At 41.9% G+C, this 24,571-nt stretch overlaps 2 protein-coding genes across 3 annotated transcripts in view; both read left to right on the top strand.

Annotated features, from left to right (window-relative positions):
- Positions 1 to 19,597, top strand: part of LOC120045722 (protein kinase C and casein kinase II substrate protein 3-like) — a 31,338-nt gene extending 11,741 nt beyond the window's left edge. Inside the window, exons 3-11 of the mRNA XM_038990666.1 lie at positions 5,043 to 5,143; positions 6,716 to 6,872; positions 7,162 to 7,397; positions 10,267 to 10,422; positions 13,122 to 13,297; positions 14,224 to 14,344; positions 15,528 to 15,661; positions 16,690 to 16,850; positions 18,304 to 19,597. Of these exons, the coding sequence (XP_038846594.1) occupies positions 5,090 to 5,143; positions 6,716 to 6,872; positions 7,162 to 7,397; positions 10,267 to 10,422; positions 13,122 to 13,297; positions 14,224 to 14,344; positions 15,528 to 15,661; positions 16,690 to 16,850; positions 18,304 to 18,419 (1,311 nt within the window). The 5' untranslated portion in view covers positions 5,043 to 5,089 and the 3' untranslated portion in view covers positions 18,420 to 19,597. The remainder of the gene's footprint in view (positions 1 to 5,042; positions 5,144 to 6,715; positions 6,873 to 7,161; positions 7,398 to 10,266; positions 10,423 to 13,121; positions 13,298 to 14,223; positions 14,345 to 15,527; positions 15,662 to 16,689; positions 16,851 to 18,303) is intronic.
- A 1,033-nt stretch (positions 19,598 to 20,630) lies between these two features.
- LOC120045734 (high choriolytic enzyme 1-like) lies at positions 20,631 to 24,326 on the top strand. Of its 2 annotated transcripts, XM_038990683.1 has the most exons (6): positions 20,631 to 21,986; positions 22,126 to 22,520; positions 23,148 to 23,302; positions 23,420 to 23,501; positions 23,611 to 23,741; positions 23,889 to 24,326. In XM_038990683.1, the coding sequence occupies exons 3-6, from the start codon at positions 23,242 to 23,244 to the stop codon at positions 23,906 to 23,908; spliced, it is 294 nt and encodes a 97-aa protein (XP_038846611.1). In that variant the 5' UTR covers positions 20,631 to 21,986; positions 22,126 to 22,520; positions 23,148 to 23,241; the 3' UTR covers positions 23,909 to 24,326. The 2 variants fall into 2 exon arrangements, with proteins under 2 accessions (XP_038846611.1, XP_038846603.1); XM_038990675.1 differs by lacking the exons at positions 20,631 to 21,986; positions 22,126 to 22,520 and having other exon boundaries at positions 22,992 to 23,302; positions 23,611 to 24,326.
- Positions 24,327 to 24,571: the final 245 nt, after the last annotated feature.

The following is a 24,571-nucleotide window of genomic DNA, read 5'->3' as shown; positions in this document are numbered from 1 at the left end:
ACCGCCCCACCTCTCCTCGCCAGCAGAAAGTTGAGGGATATTGAATGTCTGAACTGTCTCCCACAAAATGAGCCTCTTCTCTGCCTCTTCATCCCAAGCAGTCCATCCATGATGATCTGCTAATATCAGTCCTGTGTGAATGTAAACAAGCAGCTTGTCACACTAAAAGCTATGTCACACTGTCTGACTGAGGTCTGGCAATTCTCACCAAGGGTATTCTAAGGAAATAGTGTGTGTGTTTAACACTTATCATTTAACAGTAGCTTGATTTCCATGCAATTGTGCAATTTCTCATGCGAATATTCTAGAATCTGCATTAAAAAAAAAATGTATGTTTCCACCGAATGGACTTGTTGCGGCTTAAAATCAGTGCGTGATGACGAAGTGCGCAAAATGTACTTTTTCACATCCGTTTTCATGTACCGAATAAAAATCAAGTTCCCTGTACTCCCCGTGCAATTTCAACTCTACCGATTATTATTATTATTATTATTATTATTATTATTATTATTATTATTTTTTTTTTTTTTGTCACAATGCAACAGTTTAAATAGAAAATGTGCCTGCTCTGATCTTGGCACCTGCGCTCTAGCCATCAGCTTGCAGATACAGTGCCTGAACCATGAAACAGCCCCAGACCATTATTCCTCCTCCACCAAACCTTTCAGTTAATGCTACTTTCCCCACTGCATAGTGTCATACTGGCATCCGCCTAACCCAGATTCATCCGTCAGACTGCCAGATGGTGAAGCGTGATTCATTACTCCAGAGAACGTGTTTCCATTGCTCCAGAGTCCAATGGTAGCGAGCTTGACACCACTCCAGCCGACGCTTGGCACTGCTCCATGGTGATCTTAGGCTTGTGTGCGGCTGCTCTGCCACGGAAACCCATTTTCACGAAGCTCTTGACGAACAGTTCTTGTGCTGACGTTGCTTCCAGAGGCAGTTTGGAACTCAGTAGTGAGTGTTGCAACCGTGCTTCAGCACTCGGCGGTCCCGTTCTGTGAGCTTGTATGGCCTACAACGGCTGAGCCGTTGTTGCTCCAAGACGTTTTCACTTCACAATAACAGCACTTGACCGGGCATCTCTAGCAGGGCAGAAATTTGCCGAACTTACATGTTGTGAAGGTGGCATCCCATGAAGGTGCTACGTAAAGTCACTGAGGTTTTCAGTAAGGCCATTTGACTGCCAATGTTTCTCGATGGAGATGGTATGGCTGTGCTGAATTTTTATACACCTGTCAGCAACGGGTGTGGCTGACATGGCCAAATCCAGTAATTTGAAGGGGTGTCAATACTTGTGTTTTAAATTTTTTATAGCTAGTTAGTTGTGTCGCTCCCTGCCCAACCTACAGTTTTGTCGTCAAACCCTTTTTTGCAAAGTGACTTATTTTTCCATTTCCCTTGTGGGTTTTCAGACTTGATAGTAGGGCTGTCCCCGACCTAAGAAAAAAAAAATATATATTTATTATTATAATAATCTTTGTCGACCGAGAGTCATCTGTTCTTTTAGACCAATCGATTGGTTGAATTTTAAAACATGTATTTTTCTATATAGACACACACCCGGTTTCAATTAAATGTAACTATATGTAGGCTACTTTGCCTGATGCAATTTAAAAATCAAGACACATTACTAAAAGACCATGATCAATATAGCTGAACCAGAAGAAAAAATACTTTAACCAGGCACTGTACACCTGGCGAGCGAAGTCAGCTTGCAGGCGCCCTAACCCGGACGATGCTGGTCCAATTGTGCGACGCCTCATGGGTCTCCCGGTCACAGCCGACTGTGACAGCCTGGGATTGAACCTGGGTCTGTGACGCCTCAAGCACTGTGATGCAGTGCCTTAGACCGCTGCACCACTCGGGAGGCCTAATCGAAATTATAAACTCGTGCCCTGAATGCAGATTGGCTGACAGCCGTGGTTTATCAGACCGTATACCATGGGTATGAGAACCATTTGTTTCTTTCTGCTCTAACTATGTTCGTGACCAGCATGGCCTGTCTGAAAGGAACTTGAAACATTGTATCAACTATTAACTTGGATCCAGCCTGAAACTTGCTAGCGAACCTGCAGCATTGTATTAAAATATTATGGGCCCTCAGTTTCCGCCAGTGAGCTCCGGACAGACACGCAGCTGTAGGCTATTTGCGCAAGGGATAAACGTAATCAGGTATGCCTTTTTTATTACAGTTCCACCGGATCAGTGCATGAAATGTTTTCCACTTGGTTATCAAAAGGGAGAAAGCTGGGAACATTTTTCAAATGAGCTACTTTGAGGAGCTATTGTCATTCTCAATGGATAAAAACAGATTTTGTTTTCAAGCTTTTTTTTAAAGGGCAGGGTAGCCTTATTAGAGCGTTGGACTAGTAACCAAATGTTGCAAAATCGAATCCCCGAGCTGACAAGGTAAAAATCTGCCGTTCTGCCCCTGAACAAGGCATTTAACCCACTGTTCCTAGGCTGTCATTGTAAATAAGAATTTGTTCTTAACTGACTTGCCTAGTTAAATAAAGGTTAAAAAAATAAAGGCTAAGAGAATTTCTTTGATTGAGTTAAGACCATCAGAAACAGTATCCGATCCACAAATGTACACATTTATAAGCCTACTCAAGATTGACAGGAGCGCTCCAAACAAATTACAAGTAATACATTTACAACTTGTAAATGGAATGAAACAAACCAAAACAACTTGTTTCTCACAAGTGTAGCCTAGGTTGTGCGCTCTGCAAACAAAGGTAAGACTGTAATAATACTATATTGAATGCATTAACAGAAGTTACCTTAACCAAACATTAAATATTAGAAATTATGGTAAGTAACAGTAAATGTGATACTTGTGTGCCATCCCTGCGGCCTCCGCAATAGATTACTTCACTCAGACAGGCGTGAATCAGACAGGTGTCTTGTGTACCATTTAAAAAAAAAAATATATATATATATATATATATATGCAACTGCTCGACTAAAATCTTCTTTGACCAACTTCCTGTTGACAAAATGGGGTCAGCCATACTTGATAGGGCGTTTTTAGCAGTGCAAAGTCACACTGTATATCCTTGGTAATGAATGTTCACCAGAATCCATAGTCTTCCTCTAATTGTCAAAGGAAGCTGTTTGACTTTCTATTAGCTAGTTGTGCCAATCAGGAACAGGACCGGAGAAGTGGACGTATAAGGAACTGGGGCCGGATTCACAAAACCTTAAGAAATTTCTTAACTGCCATTCTTTCCCCCCTTAACTATAGAACTAAGAAGAGAGTTTTTAGCAAAGTTGCTATTCCTCAAAGTTATTGGAAATGTTCTTAAGGTTTTTCCTAAGAAATAAGTTAAGAAATAGGATTCTTGAAAATAATGCCTTAGGATTTCTTCTTGGAAATGTACTTAACTATAGGACAGCTAAACCCTTGTCTAGAGATGAATGGATACTTTTGTAACCATGAACGTTTTCCTGCGCCTCAGCCAGTTGGCTACCGGATATTTTAAATACAGCAAGAATACAAATTACTAGCTCATTATCTAGCTAGTAATTAACAATATATTACAATATTCTAGAAGTGTTAAATAGCTCGCGATATCTTGTCAATTTGCAAAGAAGAACTTGGCTAACGTTAACATCATTGGCTATAATGTCTTTACGCATTTTCTAGCTAACTTACTGGTCTTCCACCATCTCTATGATAGATGACAACTTCTCCTCCAGCTGTTCCACATGAATGGTCTCAGCTCCCTTCTTAGCAGCCAACTTTGTTTTATGGCGTCACTGTCCCTAGCCATACTCAAGACGGCAGAGGCAGACTCGGCCACTCTCGCCCATCCTTTTTTTTTGGTCTCTGCATTGACCCTGCAGTTATCAAGTCTCCCCCACAGCCACCTTTTCCTGGCTGCTATTTCCTCCACCATCGATTCAATATCTTTTCTTGGTTATCCATTTTTGATATAGCTAGTCTGATGGCTGTGTGAAATAACAAAATCCGATCATCCCTGTCACAGGCTTATTGGTTTCAAGCACGTCACTGTCAATGCCACATAAGATATTTAGAACATTTTGAGGAATTGCATTTCCAAACTATCTTATAAACTTCCTATTTTTTTCCCCCGTTAAACTTCTTACGTTTTTTCGTAAGTAATGTTTTGTGTATCCGGCCCCAGAACTCTGTACAGGGTTAATTTTGAGTTGGAAATTCATTTTCACCTAGCTTATTGACTTTTTAAAAATGAATCTAGATTAGATTTTTTTGTTTTATTTTAATATTGAATTATCTTGTCAATTGACCATGCGACAAGTTTTTTTTTATTTTCAAGCATATGAGTGTACTAGAGTTCAAGGAATGTGGATGTGTCAGGGAGCTTTGCTCTTGAAAAACATATTAGATATCAGCTATTTGGTTGACTTGCAATTAATATGACCAAATGGAAGTGTGCTGCTTGGCAGACCTGGATGACAGGGCATTGTAATCTTAAGAGCCCCAGTCATTACCCCAGTCCCACTCAGCCTGGCTAAAACTAGTCTGTCTCTCTGCCTCGGCTCAATCCTCTCAGACAGAGATGGACACTCAGAGGTGAGACCTGCTCTGCTTATTTCTCTCCCCTCACCCTAAGGGATTACTGGATTACACCTTCAGGGTAGACTCATTAGCTCTGTGAGGTGACGCTATGGGGCCTTTTTATACAGATTAAAGATGTGGCGTAATGTCAGGTGACTGGATACGTCACGTGTGGTGCTGTGGATCACTTGGTCAGAAAATGCATGAAGGTTAGCAGGGTCAGAGTGAAAGGAGGTGGGAAATGAGAAATATTCTCTTAGTTTTCTTTTTCTGCCCAGCCACTGCTTTGGTATTAACCCCATGGATGCTTGCCAAGTAGGGCAGCAATTTACTTGTCTCTTGTGATGACATGGTAGTTGCAACTGTTGCTTTTGGTAATTTCCTTGCATTTGTCTCTTGAATTTGACTCCCAGAAGTTTGAGTGGGTTGCACATAACTATATCCAGCTACGTAGGCCATCTACAGTCAATCTTACTTGTTCTCTCTTCAGTTTAACAGATTGCCGCCATCATTCCGTGCTGTAAAGGTGATCCCGAAATGTCTTCCAATGGAGACCTGCGAGACGTTGGGTGCTGCGAAAGCTTCTGGGAGGTAAGCTCAACAACTCCAACCCCCAGGGCTGCCAACCCTGTGGAGCTGACCGTTCTGGTGTGGAAGTCGGACTACCACAGGACTGCCCCCTCAGGCAGCCTTCCATCATTTTCATGGAGGGCTCCTTTTCAAGAGAAACACTACAGGGCAACACTCGTAATGAGTCCCTGCTGATTTATACATTTCCATGTCCTGGCTGTTAGAGGTTCCTCATCCCATTGGCTCCTCTTCTCCCCCACCTCATCAGGCATGCCCCATCAAGTTATCACTTGCTCCGAGGAAAACTAGCAGCAGTCGTCACCTGTGCATCGAAGAGTTCAGTGGTTGGTTATGTGATGTAATATGTCTCTCTCCCTGGTGTCATGACTATCCTGACAGTGGATCGAGAGACTCATCACCTAGGCAAATACCTAGGCAAATGTTTGAAGATAGCCAGACCCCCTCTCCCACAGAGGAGTGGAAGGGGGGCTGTGCTGGTCTTGACACCTTAACACTGGGTCGTACATTTAGAGAGAGCTTTCTCTTTCTTGCCCTGCAGTATTGGGAAAGAAATCCCTTTGTCTACAGCAGACCTTTGCCGCCAAAAATTCTAACGGCCAAAGAATGAACTTTCGAACAATATTCATAAGATAGGAATGTTTAAGAATGGATCCGTGGGGATCTAAAGAATAATCCTATGATATGGTTATTATTTTGTGATGGTATGACAAAGTAACTAACTCTGAAAGTGTACGCATCCTATGTATCAAGTTTACATCTAAATGTTGTATAAAATGTGATTATAAAAATACTTTTGAAGACAAATGAAATTGCTTTTCATAAACTTGTGCCCAGTCAGTAACCACGCCCACGTGAGCTCAGACATTTTGTCGGCGTGATGGAACGCCCCCTTTTTGGCCAGAGTGCCAAAAGACCAGCCAACGTACAGTGCGAGCTGAGTGTTGACAAATGGTTAGAAACTCCGAAGCTCTCAAACTCAACACGGGTGAAGATCACCTAGGAGACTGCAGCTGTGCATGTAAAAGTGGTCCTAGAATTTGACCGAAGACACAAGGGGAAAGAACCGATCCCTCTTAGAATAGTTTCTTCAGATGTACTAATGGTTGTCGAACAATCACTCCACTACCAAAATACATTGTGACCTTACATCGAGCCACTACCGATAGACGTATCCATCGAGTTAAACAGAGAAAGACAGCTACGCGGGAATATATATATATATAGCATTTCTAATCCGAATGAGCAGTGGTTAGGGTGCTAAGAATTCTGGTTACGGTGAGTGTAGTTTCCAAATGTATGTACGGTAAGTTGACGCTGTCTTTCTCCACCCCCTTTCCATTGTGTAACAAGCCATCATATCGTGTATGTGTATTCTGTGTTATTATTTAGTTAGTAAATAAATAAAAAGCCAATTTGTGTTTTGCTGAATCATCACTAAGGTTGGGGTTATTGCAGATATCAAGGAGTATTCAACGTTCCGAATGAGACTGATATGCGGTAATAATGATTAAGTGACTGTTCTCCATATGTAGCAGATCTTTCTTACGCAAGTGTGTGTCCATCTTTACTTAGCCGGGGCACTACAAGAGGACAGTGAAGCGTATCGACGATGGACACAAGCTGTGCAACGAGCTAGTCGGCTGCTTTGCAGAGCGGGCCAAGATTGAGAAGGGCTATTCCCAGCAGCTGAGTGACTGGGCCAGGAAGTGGAGGGGCGTGGTGGAGAAAGGTGAGTTGGCCTGGTAGTGGAGGGACTCATTCGCCGTGGCCACCCCCAAAAGAGCCTGTAGTAAAGCTCATATACTGCCTCAACATTTATCTCATTCTCACCCTGTCAGTGACTAGTACATAAAACGGATATGACACGCCTTCCCAAAGATATAGGTCATCATTTACTGGTTGATAATGACTTCACTCTCATTAAATGACTTGGAGCCAAGTGTTATTGGAGTGAAATGTGTCCATTAACCCTGTGAAGGGTGTCCATTATCCGAAATATGTCCATTACCCCCCTGAAGGGCCTCAGTATGGCACCCTGGAGAAGGCGTGGCATGCCTTCATGAATGCTGCTGATAGGCTGAGTGAGATCCACATGGAGCTGAAGGAGCACCTGGCTGTGGAGGACAGCGAGAAGATCCGTAACTGGCAGAAAGATGCCTTCCACAAGCAGATGATCGGAGGTTTCCGGGAGACAAAGGATGCAGATGAAGGATTCCGCAAGGCACAGAAACCCTGGGTCCGGAAACTGAAAGACGTGAGCGTTGCTCTTTATTTTTTTTACCAGTTTAATATTTAGACATCAACCCTGAATGACCAATAATAGGTTAGTAGTATACATTGTGTTTAGTATTGTTTGGTATTTTATTAGGATCCCCATTAGCTGTTGTGAAAGCAGAAGCCACTCTTCCTGGGGTCCACACACAACTTGAAACATGACATAATACAGAACATTAATGTTGCTAGTCTTGTGTGGCTCAGTTGGTAAAACATGAATCTTGCAACGCCAGATTTGTAGGTTTGATTCCCACGGGATACCAGTATGAAAAATGTATGCATTTGCCACCGTAATTTGCGCTGGATAAGAGCAGCTGCTAAATGACTTAAAATGTAACAATATACAAGAAAAGCTCAAGGACAGAACTACATGCATTGTAAAATGGCACACAGCCTACATACACTATATATACAAAAGTATGTGGACACCCATTCAAATTAGTAGATTTGGCAATTTTGGTCACACCTATGTGTATAAAATGGAGCACACATCCATGCAATCTCCATAGACAAACATTGGCAGTAGAATGGCCTTACTGAAGAGCTCATTGACTTTCAGTGTGGCACCGTCATAGGATGCCAACTTTCAAACAAGTCAAATGTCTGCCCCGCTAGAGCTGCCCCGGTCAACTGTAAGTGGTGTTATTGTGAAGTGGAAGTGGAAATGGCTTAGCCGCGTAGAAATAGGCACACAACGGCCTCCCGGGTGGCGCAGTGGTCTAAGGCACTGCATCGCAGTGCTAGCTGTGCCACCAGAGATTCTGGATTTGAGTCCAGGCTCTGTTGTACCCGGCCGCGACCGGGAGGCCCATGGGGCGGCGCACAATTGGCCCTGCGTCCTCCGGGTTAGGGAGGGTTTGGCCGGCAGGGATATCCTTGTGTCATCGCGCACTAGCGACTCTTGTGGCGGGCCGGGCATAGTGCACGCTGACCACGTCGCTAGGTGTACGGTGTTTTCTCTGACACATTGGTGCAGCTGGCTTCCGGGTTGGATGTGCATTGTGTCAAGAAGCAGAGCGGCTTGGTTGTGTTTCGGAGGACGCATGGCTCTTGACCTTCGCCTCTCCCGAGTCCGTATGGGAGTTGCAGCGATGAGACAAGACTGTAACTACTACCAATTGGATACGATGAAATTGGGGAGAAAAAAATAGTCAAATAACAAAAGAAATGGGCACACAAGCTCACAGAATGGGAACGTTGAGTGCTGAAGTGCGTAAAAATTGTCTGTCCTCGGTTGCAACGCTCACTACAGAGTTCCGAACTGCCTCTGGAAGCAACGTCAGCGCAAGAACTGTTTGTTGGGATCTTAATGAAATGGGTTTCCATGGCAGAGCAGACCCTGACCCAAGCTTAAGATCACTATGCACAAAGCCAAGCAAGTGTCGGCTGGAGTGGTGTAAAGCTGTGATGTAAAGCTCGCTGCCACTTGGACTCTGGAGTAATGGAAACGCGTTCTCTGGAGGGATGAATCACACTTCACCATCTGGCAGTCGGACAGATGAATCTGGGTTTGGCGGATGCCAGGAGAACACCCCAATGCATAGTACCAACTGTAAAGTTTGGGGGAGGAGGAATAATGGTCTGGGGATGTTTTTCATGCTTCTGGCTAGGCCCCTTAGTTGCAGGGAAGGGAAATCTTAACGCTACGTTCTAGACAATTCTTTGCTTCCAACTTTGTGGCAACAGTTTGGGGAAGGCCGTTTCCTGTTTCAGCATGGCAATGCCCCCGTGCACAAAGCAAGGTCCGTACAGATATGGGTTGTCAAGATCGGTGTGTGGATGAACTTAACTGGCCTGCACAGAGCCCTGACCTCAACCCCATCGAACACCTTTGGGATGAATTGGAACGCCAACTGCGAGCCAGGCCTAATCGCCCAACATCAGTGGCCAACCTAATGCTCTTGTGGCTGAAAGGAAGCAAGTCCCCGCAGCAATGTTCCAACTTCTAGTGGAAAGCCTTCCCAGAAGAGTGGAGGCTGCTATTGCAGCAAAGGGGGGACCAACTCCATATTAATGTCTGTGATTTTGGATTGAGATGTTTGAAGATCAAGTGTCCACATAGTTTTGGTCATGTAGTGTATCAATACATAAACACAAAATATCTGGGTCAAATAGGGGATAGGCGTTGTGCCGTGAGGTGTTGCTTTATCTGTTTTCTGAAACCAGGATTGCTGTTAATTTGAGGAATATGAGATGGGAGTTCCATGCAATAATGGCTCTATATAATACTGTACGCTTTGTTAAATTTGTTCTGGATTTGGGGACTGTGGAAAGACCCTTGGTGGCATGTCGGGTGGGCTAGGTGTGTGTCTCAGAGCTGTGTGTCAGTTGACTATACAAACAATTAGGAATTTTCAACACATTGACTGCGTCACTACTTTTTATAAGATACAATCTCAACTCTTAGCCAAGAGAGACTGGTATGCATAGTATTTATATTATCCATCTGATTACAATGAAGAGCAAGACGTGCTGCTCTGTTCCGGGCCCAGCTGCAGCTTAAATATGTCTGTCTTTGCAGCACTTGACCACATGACTGGACAATAATCAAGATAATACAAAATTACAGCCTGCAGGACTTGCTTTTTGGAGTACGGTGTCAAAGCGAAGCGTAATATTATTGACAGACCTCTCCCCATCTTTACAACCATAGAATCTATACGTTTTGACAATGACAGTTTACATTCTAAGGTAATGCCAAGTAATTTTGTCTCCTTGACTTGTTCAGCAGCCACACTATTAATTATCAGATTTAGCTGAGGTCTAGAGCTTAGGGAATGATTTGTACCAAATACAATGTAGATGTGGGGTTGGCGATGATTGTAAATAGAGAAATTCCTCTGTCCAAGGTGGAGTCGTCTAAGAAGAGTTACCACCAGACCCGTAAGGAGGAGAAGACTGCCTTGACTCGTGAGACCCATGCCAAGGCTGACCCCACCAAGTCACCGGAAGAGGTCCGCAAATTTACAGACCGTGTCGAGAAATGCAACCAGGAATCGGAGAAGGTACTGAAACTCCACCGATCATATGTGAACAATAAGTATTCAGCTAGGTAGTGATCAGTTTGCATTACGTTTATTTTAGTCAAGCGGCTTGTGAGGTCATTGAGGTTTTTCTTACACGCTGGAATCCTGATACTTTTGGACCGACTGTTAACCCATGAACACAAGTGACAAGCCAAACTCTTGAGCGTTCAATATGTTATTTGTACCAGCCTTTTGGGCTCCCGAGTGGCGCAGCGGTCTAAGGCACTGCAACTCCGTGCTAGAGGCATCACTACAGACACCCTGGTTTGAGTCCAGGCTGTATCACAACCGGCCGTGATTGGGAGTCCCATAGGGCGGCGCACAATTGGCCCAGCGTCGTCCGGGTTTGGCCAGTGTAGCCCGTCATTGTAAATAAGAATGTGTTCTTAACTGACTTGCCTAGTTAAATAAAGGTTACATATAGGATCAGCTAATTGTCCTGTCTAAATAGCGGATGTGTTGGCGGAATTGGTTCAGTGCAGTTACAGAGCTTTGTTTTAGTTGGTGTGCTGTCTAGAGGCAGCCTGTAGTCAAGTGTCAAATTGTGGGTGGGGAAGCACATACCGATGTGCCTTTTTTTTTTAAACATGACTGTTTGGCGTGCTGAGGCTTGTCAGGTGGCAGCTTTGCAGCGACAAGCATATGGACTGGCAGCTGTTTTTGACTGGCTGGATCTGTAGAGGCTGTTACTGTTAGTCTCCCATGTCTAAACTATAATGAGCTGTAGGAAGTGCACAGTAAGGTCCCATTGATGTTGATTTTGTAATCAAAGCTTTCCTATAAACAAAGCTCCACCTAATTTAGAATGTAGGGATCATTTGTAATTTAGACAGTAAATCCAGTTTTTCTGGATTTATGTCTGTTTACTTGCCCACAGCTAATCTCTTGTGACTACACCCCATAACGGCTCTCTGTCTGCTCAGGGAGGGCAGGCTCTTTCTCTCAGATTACCAACATGCCAAACAACATTAGCTAGGTCAAAGCCAAGTGCTTCCTGGCATCTGACGTTTTTTTTAAATGCATAAATATTTAAAATGGTATAACGGGACAAAATATGTAAATGTACACTACCGTTCAAAAGTTTGGTATCACTTACAAATGAGCTTTTCTTTCAAAAGCAAGGATTTTTTTTTTTGTCCATTTTAAAATAACGTCAAATTGATCAGAAATACAGTGTAGACATTGTTAATGTTGTAAATGAATATTGTTACTGGAAACGGCAGATTTTTTTAATGGAATATCTACATAGGTCCATTATCAGCAACCATCACTCCGGTGTTCCAAAGGCATGTTGTGTAAGCTAATCCAAGTTTATCATTTTAAAATGCTAATTGATCATTAGAAAACCCTTTTTCAATTACGTTAGCACAGCTGAAAACTGTTGTCCTGATTTAAAGAATAATAAAACTGGCCTTCTTTAGACTACTTGAGTATCTGGAGCATCAGCATTTGTGGGTTCGATTACAGGCTTAAAATGGCTAGAAACAAAGAACTTTCTTCTGAAACTCGTCAGTCTATTCTAACCAGAATAGAAAGAGGAGTGGGAGGCCCCAGTGCACAACTGAGCAAGAGGACAAGTACATTAGTGTCTAGTTTGAGAAACAGAAGCCTCACAAGTCCTCAACTGGCAGCTTCATTAAATAGTCCCCGCAAAGCACCAGTCTCAACGTCAACTGTGAAGAGGCGGCTTTGGGATGCTGGCCTTCTAGGCAGAGTTGCAAAGGAAAAAGCCATATTTCAGACTGGCCAATAAAAAGAAAAGATTAAGATGGGGAAAAGAACACAGACACTGGACAGAGGAACTCTGCCTAGAAGGCCAGCATCCCGGAGTTGCCTCTTCACTGTTGACATTGAGACTGGTGTTTTGTGAGTACTATTTAATGAAGCTGCCAGTTGAGGATTTGTGAGGCATCTGTTTCTCTAACTAGACACTAATGTACTTGTCCTCTTGCTCAGTTGTGCACCGGGGCCTCCCACTCCTCTATTCTGGTTAGAGCCAGTTTGCGCTGTTCTGTGAAGGGAGTAGTACACAGCGTTGTACAAGATCTTCAGTTTCTTGACAATTTCTCACATGGAATAGCCTTCATTTCTCAGAACAAGAATAGACTGAGTTTCAGAATAAATATATTTGTTTCTGGCCATTTTTAGCCTGTAATCGAATCCACAAATGCTGATGCTCCAGGTACTCAACTAGTCTAAAGAAGGCCAGTTTTATTGCTTCTTTAATCAGGACAACAGTTTTCAGCTGTGCTAACATAATTGCAAAAGGGTTTTCTAATGATCAATTAGCATTTTAAAATGATAAACTTGGGTTAGCTAACACAACGTGCCATTGGAACACAGGAGTGATGGTTGCTGATAATGGGCCTCTGTACGCCTATGTAGATGTTACATTAAAAATCAGCCGTTTCCAGCTACAATTGTCATTTACAACATTAACAATGTCTACACTGTATTTCTGATCAATTTTACGTTATTTTAATGGACAAAAAATGTTGCTTCTTTCAAAAACAAGGACATTTCTAAGTGACCCCAGACTTTTGAACGGTAGTGTAAATGGCTAATGCGTTTCTACCGTTTACTCCCATTTTTTTGTTTTGCACGTAAAGATGGTGATGCTGTGATCTGTGTCGGAAGCTAGAGGTCTAGTTAGTTGTGTGTCTGATTTTTAACTCCAGGCAAAGGAGCGCTATGAGAAGGCTTTGGAGGAGCTGAACCGCTGTAACCCACGCTACATGGAGGACATGGAGCAGGTGTTTGAGATCACCCAGGAGGCCGAGAAGAACAGGCTGTGCTTCTTCAAGGAGGTCCTGCTGGACATCCACAAACACATGGACCTCTCCAGCAAGGATGGGTATGAGAATCACACATTCTGCTGACTAGTACCTCTACCCTTGTTCTGTGAAATATCTTGAGTGAAGTGAGGTAATCTTATTTATTCTTTTTCTGGACACATCTATTAATGGTTTACAACGTATCTTGGTTCATATATTTATTTCATAAGAAATATATTTTCCATTTATCTTGAATTGGGTACTGGACATTTGTTACATACAGGTATGATGAGACATCAGTCATGTTTTACAGTTGCATAGATTGATAAGATTGAACAGTAAACGTTGAGCGTGGGCATCTAATAGTGCAACTACTTTGTAGTATTAGCCTACATTTCTGTTCAACAGTATGTGTACACAATGAGTGAATGTTCAACTGCTGGTGTTGTCCGTTAACTAGCAGTCTTTCATATCAGGTCCTTACTGTATTTAGACAAGGGCAAGGTGACCATGGCACTGTCGATAGTTGGGCTGAACAAATATTCAGTGGAATTTGGCCACATTCTTATAGCTTGGTATTACCAGAGATTGAGATAAACCTAGCATAGTACAGTAAGAGTTGATCTATGGGTTTGACTGGATAAAGTCGACCAATCCCACAACAAAAACAACCTCAGTCACACATTCCAATAGAAGGCTAAATAAAAAAAAATGTTATGGTGATTTCAGTTTTATTTGTGGACCTCTGCATATCCTCCCATTTAAAAAAATAAAATAAAAATTGTTTAAAGTATTTTATGTTCCTATAATGAAATGGTTTTTGACGCGTGTGCTCTCATTTTGCCACAGACCCCTGTTATCCTGTGTATTCATACCCAAGATGTTCACATTACATACTTGTCGTTAGTTCAACACGTGTGGATGCAATCTTACGCATTGACCACAGTATTGTGTTAAGTGTGGAGAAGGTGACTCCAGTGATTTAACAGAGGAATTTGTCCCTTAGATTCAAGGTCCTGTACCGTGACCTGGGCCAGACCATCACTGCAGCCAATGACAGCGAAGACCTGAGGTGGTGGAGAAACACCCATGGGCCTGGCATGAGCATGAACTGGCCACAGTTTGAGGTAAAGGACATTTGTCGGTCTAACCTTCTTTGATGTAAACAATTGTCTATTGAATGAGGGCACATGAGTTACAATACAAATTGCATACCGTAAGCTTATAATAAATGTTGCCTGTGTTTGCTGATTTTCAAATAGTATATATGAAACCCAAATGATCTGGTAAAGAAACGTTGTAAAAGGTATTCACTGTTCATATAAATAAGAAATCTTCTCCATAGAGCCATATTGAGCTCTTGCTTGAACTGTTGGTAAATTCCGAATGGGGATGACATTGAATGGACCCTTGTGTGACAAGTGGACCTGAGTGGGTTCTGGAATGCTGGAGTGCTTTCTTAGAGCTAAAGCCTGCTCTGACCACCCCACACACAGCCCAAGGTTTGTAAGCCAGCCCATTAAAACTGCTCCTCAGTCACCACCTTCACTCTACTGCACATGCAGGAGGCTGCAAAATGCAATTTTTCTGTTTTGTGGAAAATTACAGCTACTGTGAACAAAAAAATCCTCTACTTCATAATGATCAATTTAAAGCTGGCGATAGCTGGCACACAGGAGCATGTTGATCTGGAAACCGGCGTTGGTTTCCAGTTCCAGGCAAAGCCACTGTGAAGCTTGTGGAGAGTGAGAACGAGGCAGCTCTCCTCTGTCTCCTTAGGAATCCTTTGGCATTCCCACTGGTTTCCCCGGACACAGGGGCCCTTTGTCCTGGCTGGGGAGCAGCACAGCTCTCTGTAGTGGCTCCAGCACTAGGCACAAGGCTTCAAAAGCGCTCTGGTTATTTAGTATCCTCCCAAAGATGATGCCTCAACATGTGACTGGCGAAACTGTACCCTCAGTTATCAGTTAACACCCGTTTATTGTCTTTTTTTCCCTCCGCTTTTCATTGGATGGTGATTTTGGTTTAAATTACAGTTCTGTGAGGTGGCTGTTCTTTTGTGGTGTTTGGGTGTGGTTTTGATCGACTGCATTGATAAAAAAAACTTTAAAAAACACAATATGCCAGATGAATACAATAAATATTTCACTCAGTAAGTGTGAGAGATGTTCAAAATAAGCTATACTGTTTGGAAGAAGCCTCTGTATGTGTGAGAAAATGGGATGTTACCAGCTGGTGATAGTTAGAAAACATAAAATAGTTCAATGCTTTTTAAAGTGTCTTTTATTAACAGTTGTCTGTTTGTCCCAGGAGTGGTCCCCTGAGTCAAACCGCTCCATCTCCAACCAGAAGGCGAGGAACAGCCGGGCGGAGGACGTGGTCACCCTGACCAACATTGTCCCTTCGAGCGGGGAGGCACCCCAGACCCCTCAGGAGACCACCAGGTAACTGTGCTCTCGGGTCATTTGCAGGTCACAATCACAGTAGCTTCTGTACCAAATTAGTTGTTCAAATTTAGAGATGACTCTTCGTCTGACTGCACCACTATTCATGACTTGTCTTCTCAGCATTAGGGCACTTAACAATGTAAACATGTCATTCATCTTCTATAATACAATCGTTGCCTTGTGCATGGAGCAGGAAAGACTGGGAAAAATAGTTGTGGAGGACAGTATCTTGTTTTTCTGACTCACTGTCACCATGGGACAATGGATGTTTATGAGGAGTACATCATTTTTTTTTTTTGTAATAAAAATGAATGACTTTGGTACATGAGGCAGAGTTTTTATTTTTCGAAAACATGACAAACGAAAGGATGACAGTTATTGTTTAACTCCCTGTTGGTTTGCTCCAAAGCTGGTTTGCTCCAGAGACGTATACTGTACCTCTGAGGTGTTTAGACTACAATTATTCCAGCTTTTGAAGAACTATTTGGCTTCTGCTACTGTATTTGTCTTGTGTTCTTAGTAACCATGGTCCCCCAAGGAGTTAACTTCCTGTATCCACAGAGAGCTGCAGCCTCTAATTAGTGTTTGTACTAGTGCTGAGTCAGAGGCCTTATGTCTTTTGTGCCTTTTTTTTATTCTTGTTGCATTTAACCTCCATATTCAGTTAACATGCATACACCAGTCACAGATGTTCATCTGAGTGCGTGAGCACTGCGATCAAATGAAGGTATATTGATGTAGTGTCACCTTTCATAGAACTTGTTGGGGGGGGGGGGGCCTGTGGTCGCTACCACCCTCTGTTGGTTAGTTATTGCTACAGCGACATGAGAATACACGGCCCGTTTTAATAGACAATGTTTTGATTTCTGGTTTCAGCCTCCATGTGTAGTTTGGAAGAGAATATTACATGTTCAGTGTTTTCTTCATACCATCCTTGTATGACTACTCAAAGTAATAGATTTGTTTAGCATTTTTTTTTGCCAAGGGATACTAACCCTCTGCCCTTTTTCCTTTCCTGTCAATAGAGGGGTTAAAGACTACTCATCAGACTGGTCTGACGAAGACATCCCCAAAAAGGTCATCGCTGCTAATGGGGTGGAGGAGGAAGAGAAGGTAGCAGGTGTACGAGTTAGAGCGTTGTATGATTACACTGGGCAGGAGGCGGATGAGCTGAGCTTTAAAGCAGGTATTAATCCCTACTAATGCTTATTAATGTCACCGGACATCGAGACACACACACACACACACACTCGGACCAATGTATGCATGGCAGCCACAGCTCACTTTGGTCCTAATGCACACTTTGACTTGCTAAACTAGTGGCATGGATATTAATTCACCGTTTGTTCATTTGGTCTAGAAACGTGTTGAATTTTTTAAAAAGAGAAACCGTAGGAGAATTCATACAAGTGTGATTTGCACAACATGAGCATCAGATTTGAAGACCCTGTGCAGCGATATTATTTGTATCCTACCACTTACCTGATTTAGTTATGGAAAGGATATGTATCGTACAGGATCAGCCTTGGTTCCCTTTGGTCTGATTTTGTTTACACATATATCCTTGATTATAATTATTTCGTAGGATGTCCTGTTTGAAACATTACTGTATTTACAGCTTTGGGCGAAGTTACTCATCTTAATTCTGGATGTTTAACACTCAAAATAGCTATGGAACTAATAAGAAGGCAATGCATGTTGCCAAAGTAAATGATTATCAAATAATCATTTTTAAACCCCTACAACTCGTCAACATTGCAGGTAAGTGTTGCAATTAATGGTCATGACGATTATGTTTTGTGCAATGTGTGTGAATGAACCTTGAACTCAACCATACTTGTCATTTGTCAAGAGACTTCACAAAATTCAGTTATTTTATCCTAGATTCCTGCCAGCTAAAAGGCACAGGGTAAAATTGTCCATTATTTTGATTAGCAGTTAATTCCCATGATCACGACGACCCTAGAGGAACCTTTGTTACGCCAGTGGAAATATAACTGCCGTTAAGGCAGTGCTAAGGCCCCTCTGATTGGTGGGGTCACACTCAAGTCTCCCTCCCAGTGGAGCTTAACCAGTCTAAGCCCACATCAGAGCCCAGTCTAACTGGGAGCCAATGTCTGGGTCTATCTCCTAGATTAGTAGATATCTACACAGAGGGGGGTCATACACCCTTGGATTTGGAGTGGATACTGGATAATAGGAGTTGAAGTCCCCATGTGGAGAGACCTTAGTAGACCTTAGTGCACTGTGGCCTTGCTTTTGGTCTACTTTGGTTCCAGTCTTGAGGGATCACAAAATGCCAAATCATTTGAGGCAGGGGTTAACGATACTTTGGAGGAATAAGCCCTCACACTGAGCTTTTGCTTTCTAGAAGAGCACCTCAGATTAAACTAAGAGGTGATATAGCTAGATGTCAATATTTTAGTCATTTCAACTATTTGGATATGGTGAGAACACGATTTACACAGGTAATTATGCTGCCACCTTATGGTGGTCCCTGTAACAAAACTGAGATTCAGATTCAGTACATTACAACAGGTGGTGTCTGTGGAATATTCCAGATATACATGGGACTGGGAGAAAGTGTGAGTTATTATTTAAGCATGGTCCGCTGTGCTTTCTGCTCTCTCATCACTCAGGTGAAGAACTAATGAAGATGGGTGAGGAGGACGAGCAGGGCTGGTGCAAAGGGCAGCTGGCCAACGGAGAGGTGGGCCTTTACCCTGCTAACTACGTCCAGGTCGTCACATCCTGAAGACCCGCCCCCTTCCTGGGCAATAATGCAGCCAATGGTACTACAGAGTACAGACATCATGAGAATTACTGACAGCAACACCAGCACAGCCAGTCCCCCCCCCCCCCCCCCCTCCCCAGAAGACTGGATGTGCTTGGTGTTTTTGTTGCGACAGCTGTTGCTCTTCATTTCAAGTATAATGAAACAAGAATATTAAAAACTGAATTAAAAACTGATGTTTCCTTAACAAACTACTAGAGGATTAATAACAAGAATGGAGGTCATCATCCCATGGACTTTATCCTCAGTCTTTGTGAGAGACATAACCAGTACAGTGCCTTTGAAAAGGATACCAGGGAAGGATGTTTGCAGAGCGCTCCTCTGCCATGTGATTGGCTGCACTCGGCAGTGGATTAGGCTGGGTGACGATGTGAGCGACCCCTGGAGGACAGGATAGTACATAGCAAGTCAACTGATCACGAGAATGCCTCTGCAAGGATGCAGAAATGATCTCTCTTCAGTTGTGCATCTCAACTTTTGACATTTCAGTAGCTTTCACTCAAAGCACAATTCACTTCAAGTATTTATTAAGATGAGATGGTATGCACAGTTTTTCACCTGTTACTTGCAGTTTCTTTACGATATGTTGTGTACTTCACGTGTTCATTTTCCCGACTATGTTTAGTATGTAGATACACTTAATATTTGTAATGGTATATTTGGGGTAGTTAGTAGATTAAGGTTACAGTGCATTCAAACCCACATTGGTTTGCTGTGCACGCTTAGTTTTTTATTTTCAGTAAAATAGCCATACTTATGTGAGATTAGGGATTTGAGAGTAATTCCATATCGCCTATTTTGCTACCATTTTTTTTGTATTCAACATTTTACCTACAGTCAGACTTATTTGCATTTTAATTTATTTTTCTTGTTTAAATCATTTTAAATATACTTTTTTGCATATGAACTAAACCAACTAAACCAGGGAGAGGTAAGACTTGTGTAAGTTAGTTGATTTAAACCTGTGGGACGAAGTGAGATGCAAGGTGTGTGTACAGCTATGAGACTGTTTTGAGGGCAATGGAAATATTTCTGTCTCCACGGCTCTGCGCTCACTGTGAACATGGTTTTACATGAAACTTCTGTAACAAGCTAATCTATGTACAATTCAGAAATTAAACATTTGAATCAAATCCCGATCCACCAGCTGAATTATTTTCACTTCTCGTCCTATGAGGATAATCAGGAAGTATTGTTGAATGGATTCTTATGCTTGGAAATCATCTTATGTCTGGAGATGAATATAAAATGTGTCTTATGAAATTAATATCACAAATTTTCTCATTACGTATCTTAAGGTTACTTTTTAAGACCGGTGTCGAGCCATGCATTGGTGAACCATGCCCAGTGAGAAACATAATGGTGATTTACTGTAAACCAGTGAACAAACAAGCCATATAATTACTCCAGTATATATCTGTCACATGGGAATAACAAAATTGGAACTTCCTGGATATTATTCTGCACATTTCTAGGAGGTAGTAAATCTAAATTTGCACTGATAACATGACCTTCAAGCCCTGGCATTCCCAGGAGTGGTGTACGGAACCATTTCTATAGAATACATTTCCTTCAATGTAGTGACTGAGTTGCTTTGCCGTAACATTGGACTTGGGTGTTCGTTTGATGAACCAAAACATAATGAGAACAAAGACGGCTTTGTAAACAGTAATGATTGTTATTGTATGTAAATGAATTGCGAAATCATTTTATTGTAAGGGATGTATGTGGTGAAGTTGATGTTTGAACGTTAAAGTTGAAAAACTTGAATATAAATGTAAAAATTGTGTGAACCGCATTAACTAAACCATCGTTTTCATACATACACTGAGTATACGCAATGTTAACACCTGTTCTTTCCATGAGACTAACCGGGTGACGTTAAATCCACTCAAGTGTAGTTGAAGGGGAGGAGACAGGTTAAAGAAGGATTTTTAAGCCTTGAGACAATTGAGACCTGGATTGTGAATGTGTGCCATTGAGGGTGAATGGGCAAGACAATGTTAGTGATTTTGAACGAGGTATGGTAGTAGGTGCCAGGCGCACCGGTTTGTGTTAACAGCTGCAACGCTCAACAGTTTCCCATGTGTATCAAGAATGGTCCACCACCCAAAGGACATCCAGCCAACTTGACACAACTGTGGCAAGCATTGGAGTCAACATGGGCCAGCATCCCTGTGCAACACTTTCGACACCTTGTAGAGTCCACGCCCACAACAAATTGAGGCTGTTCTGAGGGCAAAGGTATAACTAATATTTAGTATACTTGGTGTACATGGAAATTCAGAGAAAAGTTATTGTTTTGGAGCATATCTGCAGACCTTTCTATTTTGGCTGCACGTGTTCAAGTCTGAGAAGAGTGTTGATTTATAAAGTGTCATAAATCATCGTCTTGAATTGCCTATGTTATCTAAATCAAAAAGCAGGATGTATTTATGGTTTCGCTATGTTTATTCCATAACCAAAACATTGATATTTTCAATTTTTCAATTGTTTCATTTGGTGAAGCATCTATTTATGAAATGAATTATGGATTATGGCGTTGACTCCAGAGACCTGGGTCAAGTACATATCTTCGAGGTGCACCTGATTTAGCTTGGAGTTTGCAATGTTGGTACTATTTCATTGGAACTTTTCTTCATGGCAAAAATGTATCAAGCAGTCAAATATTTTAAAGTATTTGACAATTGTATTTGACCCCGGTTTGGCTAACCATAATTAGGTTTGAAATAATCATTTCATCTCCCCTATCCTGGGAGGCTACAGTAGCCTGCACCGTACCATATGTTTTGACTGCTGAGTGGTTATCTACCTAGCTTCCAAGGAACCGTCACGATCTCTCACTTTAATTTTTTTTTTTTAAATCATCTCAGTATCACGTGATCCATATCGCGAACGAATGAGTTTATGGTTAAGCTTAAATAGGTAATACATTTCTACATTGCGGCATCTGTGTATAAAAGCAGAGGAGATCCTGCTTCACTTCACATGCAGTTTTTCCTACATCAGATAAGTGCTTAACTGCTCTTTCTAGAAGGACGATGCTAGTTCCATGTTACCCACACTATACTTTTAATGGTACTTGACAGCATTTTTACAATATTCTTTTTTTGTTCAACATTGGATGTGTACATTTATTTTGACATTTGATTATATCTGAGTAATATTGGATAGTTGAACTCTTGAATGTCTTAAGAGACAATTGTATCAAATAAGCATGTTTTCTTTCCTCTCTTAGACTGAGGGAAAACACTTTGACCAAAGCACCTTCATCATGACTCTTGTCTTCATGCTGAGCCATACCTCAGCACTGCTATGTGCAGTGAACTGTCATCCTCTGGTGGGAAGACAACTCACAAAGTCGTATTATCATAAGAATAGCATTTCAATATGAATATTATGACTGCTTCCGTTGCCATACTAAATAAATTGCACGAGTTTGATTTTATTTATTGTAATTATGTATTACCTTGTTTTTGCAGGCTTTGAATGAGGTGACAACTGGAAATGAGGACATGCACACCTCAGGTAGGCCATTAATCCCATTTTCTTGTTATGAGAAGACAAGCCAAGATAACATCTGAAACATTAAATCAACCTGCTATGTGATGCAGTTATTGTACGATGATTATTCTAGATTGCCTTTAATGTTTTGTCTTTGGTACAGATACTTTGACAGTGATCTTGACGTCTCCGACGTAACTGAGGCCGCCAACGAAAACTTAGGTAAGATCTTGCTTTAAAGAATGTGTATCAAATCTATTGGATCTTGTCTACACTATGCTGTCCAAAGCACAGACATATGTTTTTATTCTCATTTCTATTTCTATGGTCCAATAATGACACAATTAAGGTGAAACCATGGCAATGAACTCTGGATTGAAGTATTTACCATTATTTCCTACCATGGGCATTGACAGACATGATCCACTCATCCTATTTGGAGATATTGCTATGGAAACTAGGATTCGGAATGCTTCTCCATGCACAGCTTGAGATTGCAAGTGGCCCAAAAACAAGAATGGGGTTGTTACTGTGCCTGTGTACACTCCTCTTTGTATAGTAAGTGTATTTTTGAATTAATTTTGTGTAGTGGCCATTCACACCTAACTTTCATTATGATCGCCTCACTGCTGTCTAATTTAAAGGTTCCTAAATTCAGTGAGGTGAAAATCGTCTTACGCATTCTTTACAGCTTTAAAGGAGCAAGATATCATCATAAAAGGACTGATCTCCTTCCACCTGTCTACCTGCATCCAATTTTTGTGGTGGAAGCAGCATCAAGATTATTTGTATTTCCACCCTGGAAATGGGTGTGTTACAAGTAGACATTCAAGTGAAAAGGGAATTTCATATAATGCAGTTTTTTCTCCAGTCGTTGTATTTCCTAGTGTAACGGATGTGAAATGGCTAGCTAGTTAGCGGTGGTGCGCGCTAATAGCGTTTCAATCGGTTACGTCACTCGCTTTGAGACCCTGAAGTAGTGGTTCCCCTTGCTCTGCAAGAGCTGCGGCTTTTGTGGAGCGATGGGTAACGATGCTTCGTGGGTGACTGTTGTTGTGTGCAGAGGGTCCCTGGTTCGTGCCCGGGTCGGGGCGAGGGGACGGACTAAAGTTAAACTGTTACACTAACACAATACTGTTAATATCGAAGATAAGACTGTCTGTGTGCTTTGCTCCTGTCTCTAAGATGCTGGTCATATTTGGGACGTCGAGGTGGTCAACAGCGTGGCTGTGTCCATCATGGTACGGTCCAGCATGAAGTCCTGCATGCTCTGGGGGTGATGCACCATGAGCAGAACCGCGGCGACCGGGACAATGATGTCACAGAGAACATCAGCAAAGGTAAGAGGCCTCTACTTTCACTTTGTTTGAGATGTTGCTAATGTGTTTCTATTGTCAGACTGACAATACTAATGTCTTATCACAGTGAAAAATCTATCTCTAAATCTCTTCTTTTAGGCAAGGAACACAACTTCAGAAAGGTAGAAACCAATAACTTGATGACTCCGTATGACTACACCTCTGTGATGCACTATGGAAGGTCAGCTTCTAGGAATATTTGTATTTATTCAAGCTAAAATAAACCTTCAATCTCCCACCTACGGGTATGCCACAGTTGTACATGTACTATGCAATGATATGTCTTCCAGGTATGCATTCTCTAAAGAGTATGGTAAGCTGCCAACTACCATTCCAAAGCCAGACTCTAATGTTCAGATCGGAGGGGCCCGACAGATGAGTCGCCTGGACATCGTGAGGGTCAACAGGTTGTACTACTGCAGTGAGTATTGGGCTTTATTTTACTATATCTTACAATAGGAAATGCATGTTTTCTTTCAATCATGCATTTCATAACATGAGAATAAATGTTTGTTTTTGTCAACTTTGTCAACACTGCTGATGATGGTGTGCCTTTTCACCCCGATAGGAGGACACTTGAATAAATGAATTTAGAAGACTACATCAGATATTTCAACCAACAACTATTTGAAATAAAAACCAAATACCAGCTAATCAATTAGCTTCTGGATGAGGTCAAATTCACTTCGCACAATACTCATCGCTTTGTATTGTGTTGTGGATGCTTCACCACCCAGTTGGTTGCGATTATTCTCTCAACCAAATGTACTTTTTTGTGTCATTTTGACACTGTTATTGTAGATATTATTCGGGGTGATTGTGAGACATTCAGTACTCATTGTTCTATTGCATTGGTTGTGTGGTTAATGTTGATGTGACTTCATATCCCATGTTTCCCCCATTTATTAGCATTCAGAATCTTGACAGTTACTGTACTGGATCTAGCTGCATTCATATTTGCTCAATAAAAGCTCACTGTATATATGCCAAGTGACAGTGCATTTGTTCCACTAGGTGGCATCTGAATCTCATGTACAGTACATACATTATTTCTTTCATGTTTCCATTAAAGTATAGAATTCCTTACCACTTGGACAGATTTTGCGGCTTCCCCTACACCTCCAATGAAACTAGTGACTTTTCTACGAAAAGATAAGCACAATGGGTAAGGTAATATAGTGAATGCATACCACACACATACACAAAAATGGGTGTCAGACATGAACAAGCCAAACATACAACAACAAAAAA

This window comes from Salvelinus namaycush, chromosome 1, assembly GCF_016432855.1.
Source record: "Salvelinus namaycush isolate Seneca chromosome 1, SaNama_1.0, whole genome shotgun sequence".
Taxonomy (NCBI): Eukaryota; Metazoa; Chordata; class Actinopteri; order Salmoniformes; family Salmonidae; genus Salvelinus; species Salvelinus namaycush.
Note: the sequence above shows the minus strand (reverse complement) of the source record. Positions and strands in the feature narration are given on the sequence as shown.

Excerpts from the sequence above, each read along its gene's own strand:
- LOC120045734 (XM_038990675.1), top strand. The coding sequence starts at position 23,242 with ATGCACCATGAGCAGAACCGCGGCGACCGGGACAATGATGTCACAGAG. Across the intron at positions 23,303-23,419 it reads CACAGAGAACATCAGCAAAG|GCAAGGAACACAACTTCAGA; the intron begins GTAAGAGGCCTC and ends CTCTTCTTTTAG. Across the intron at positions 23,502-23,610 it reads TCTGTGATGCACTATGGAAG|GTATGCATTCTCTAAAGAGT; the intron begins GTCAGCTTCTAG and ends TATGTCTTCCAG.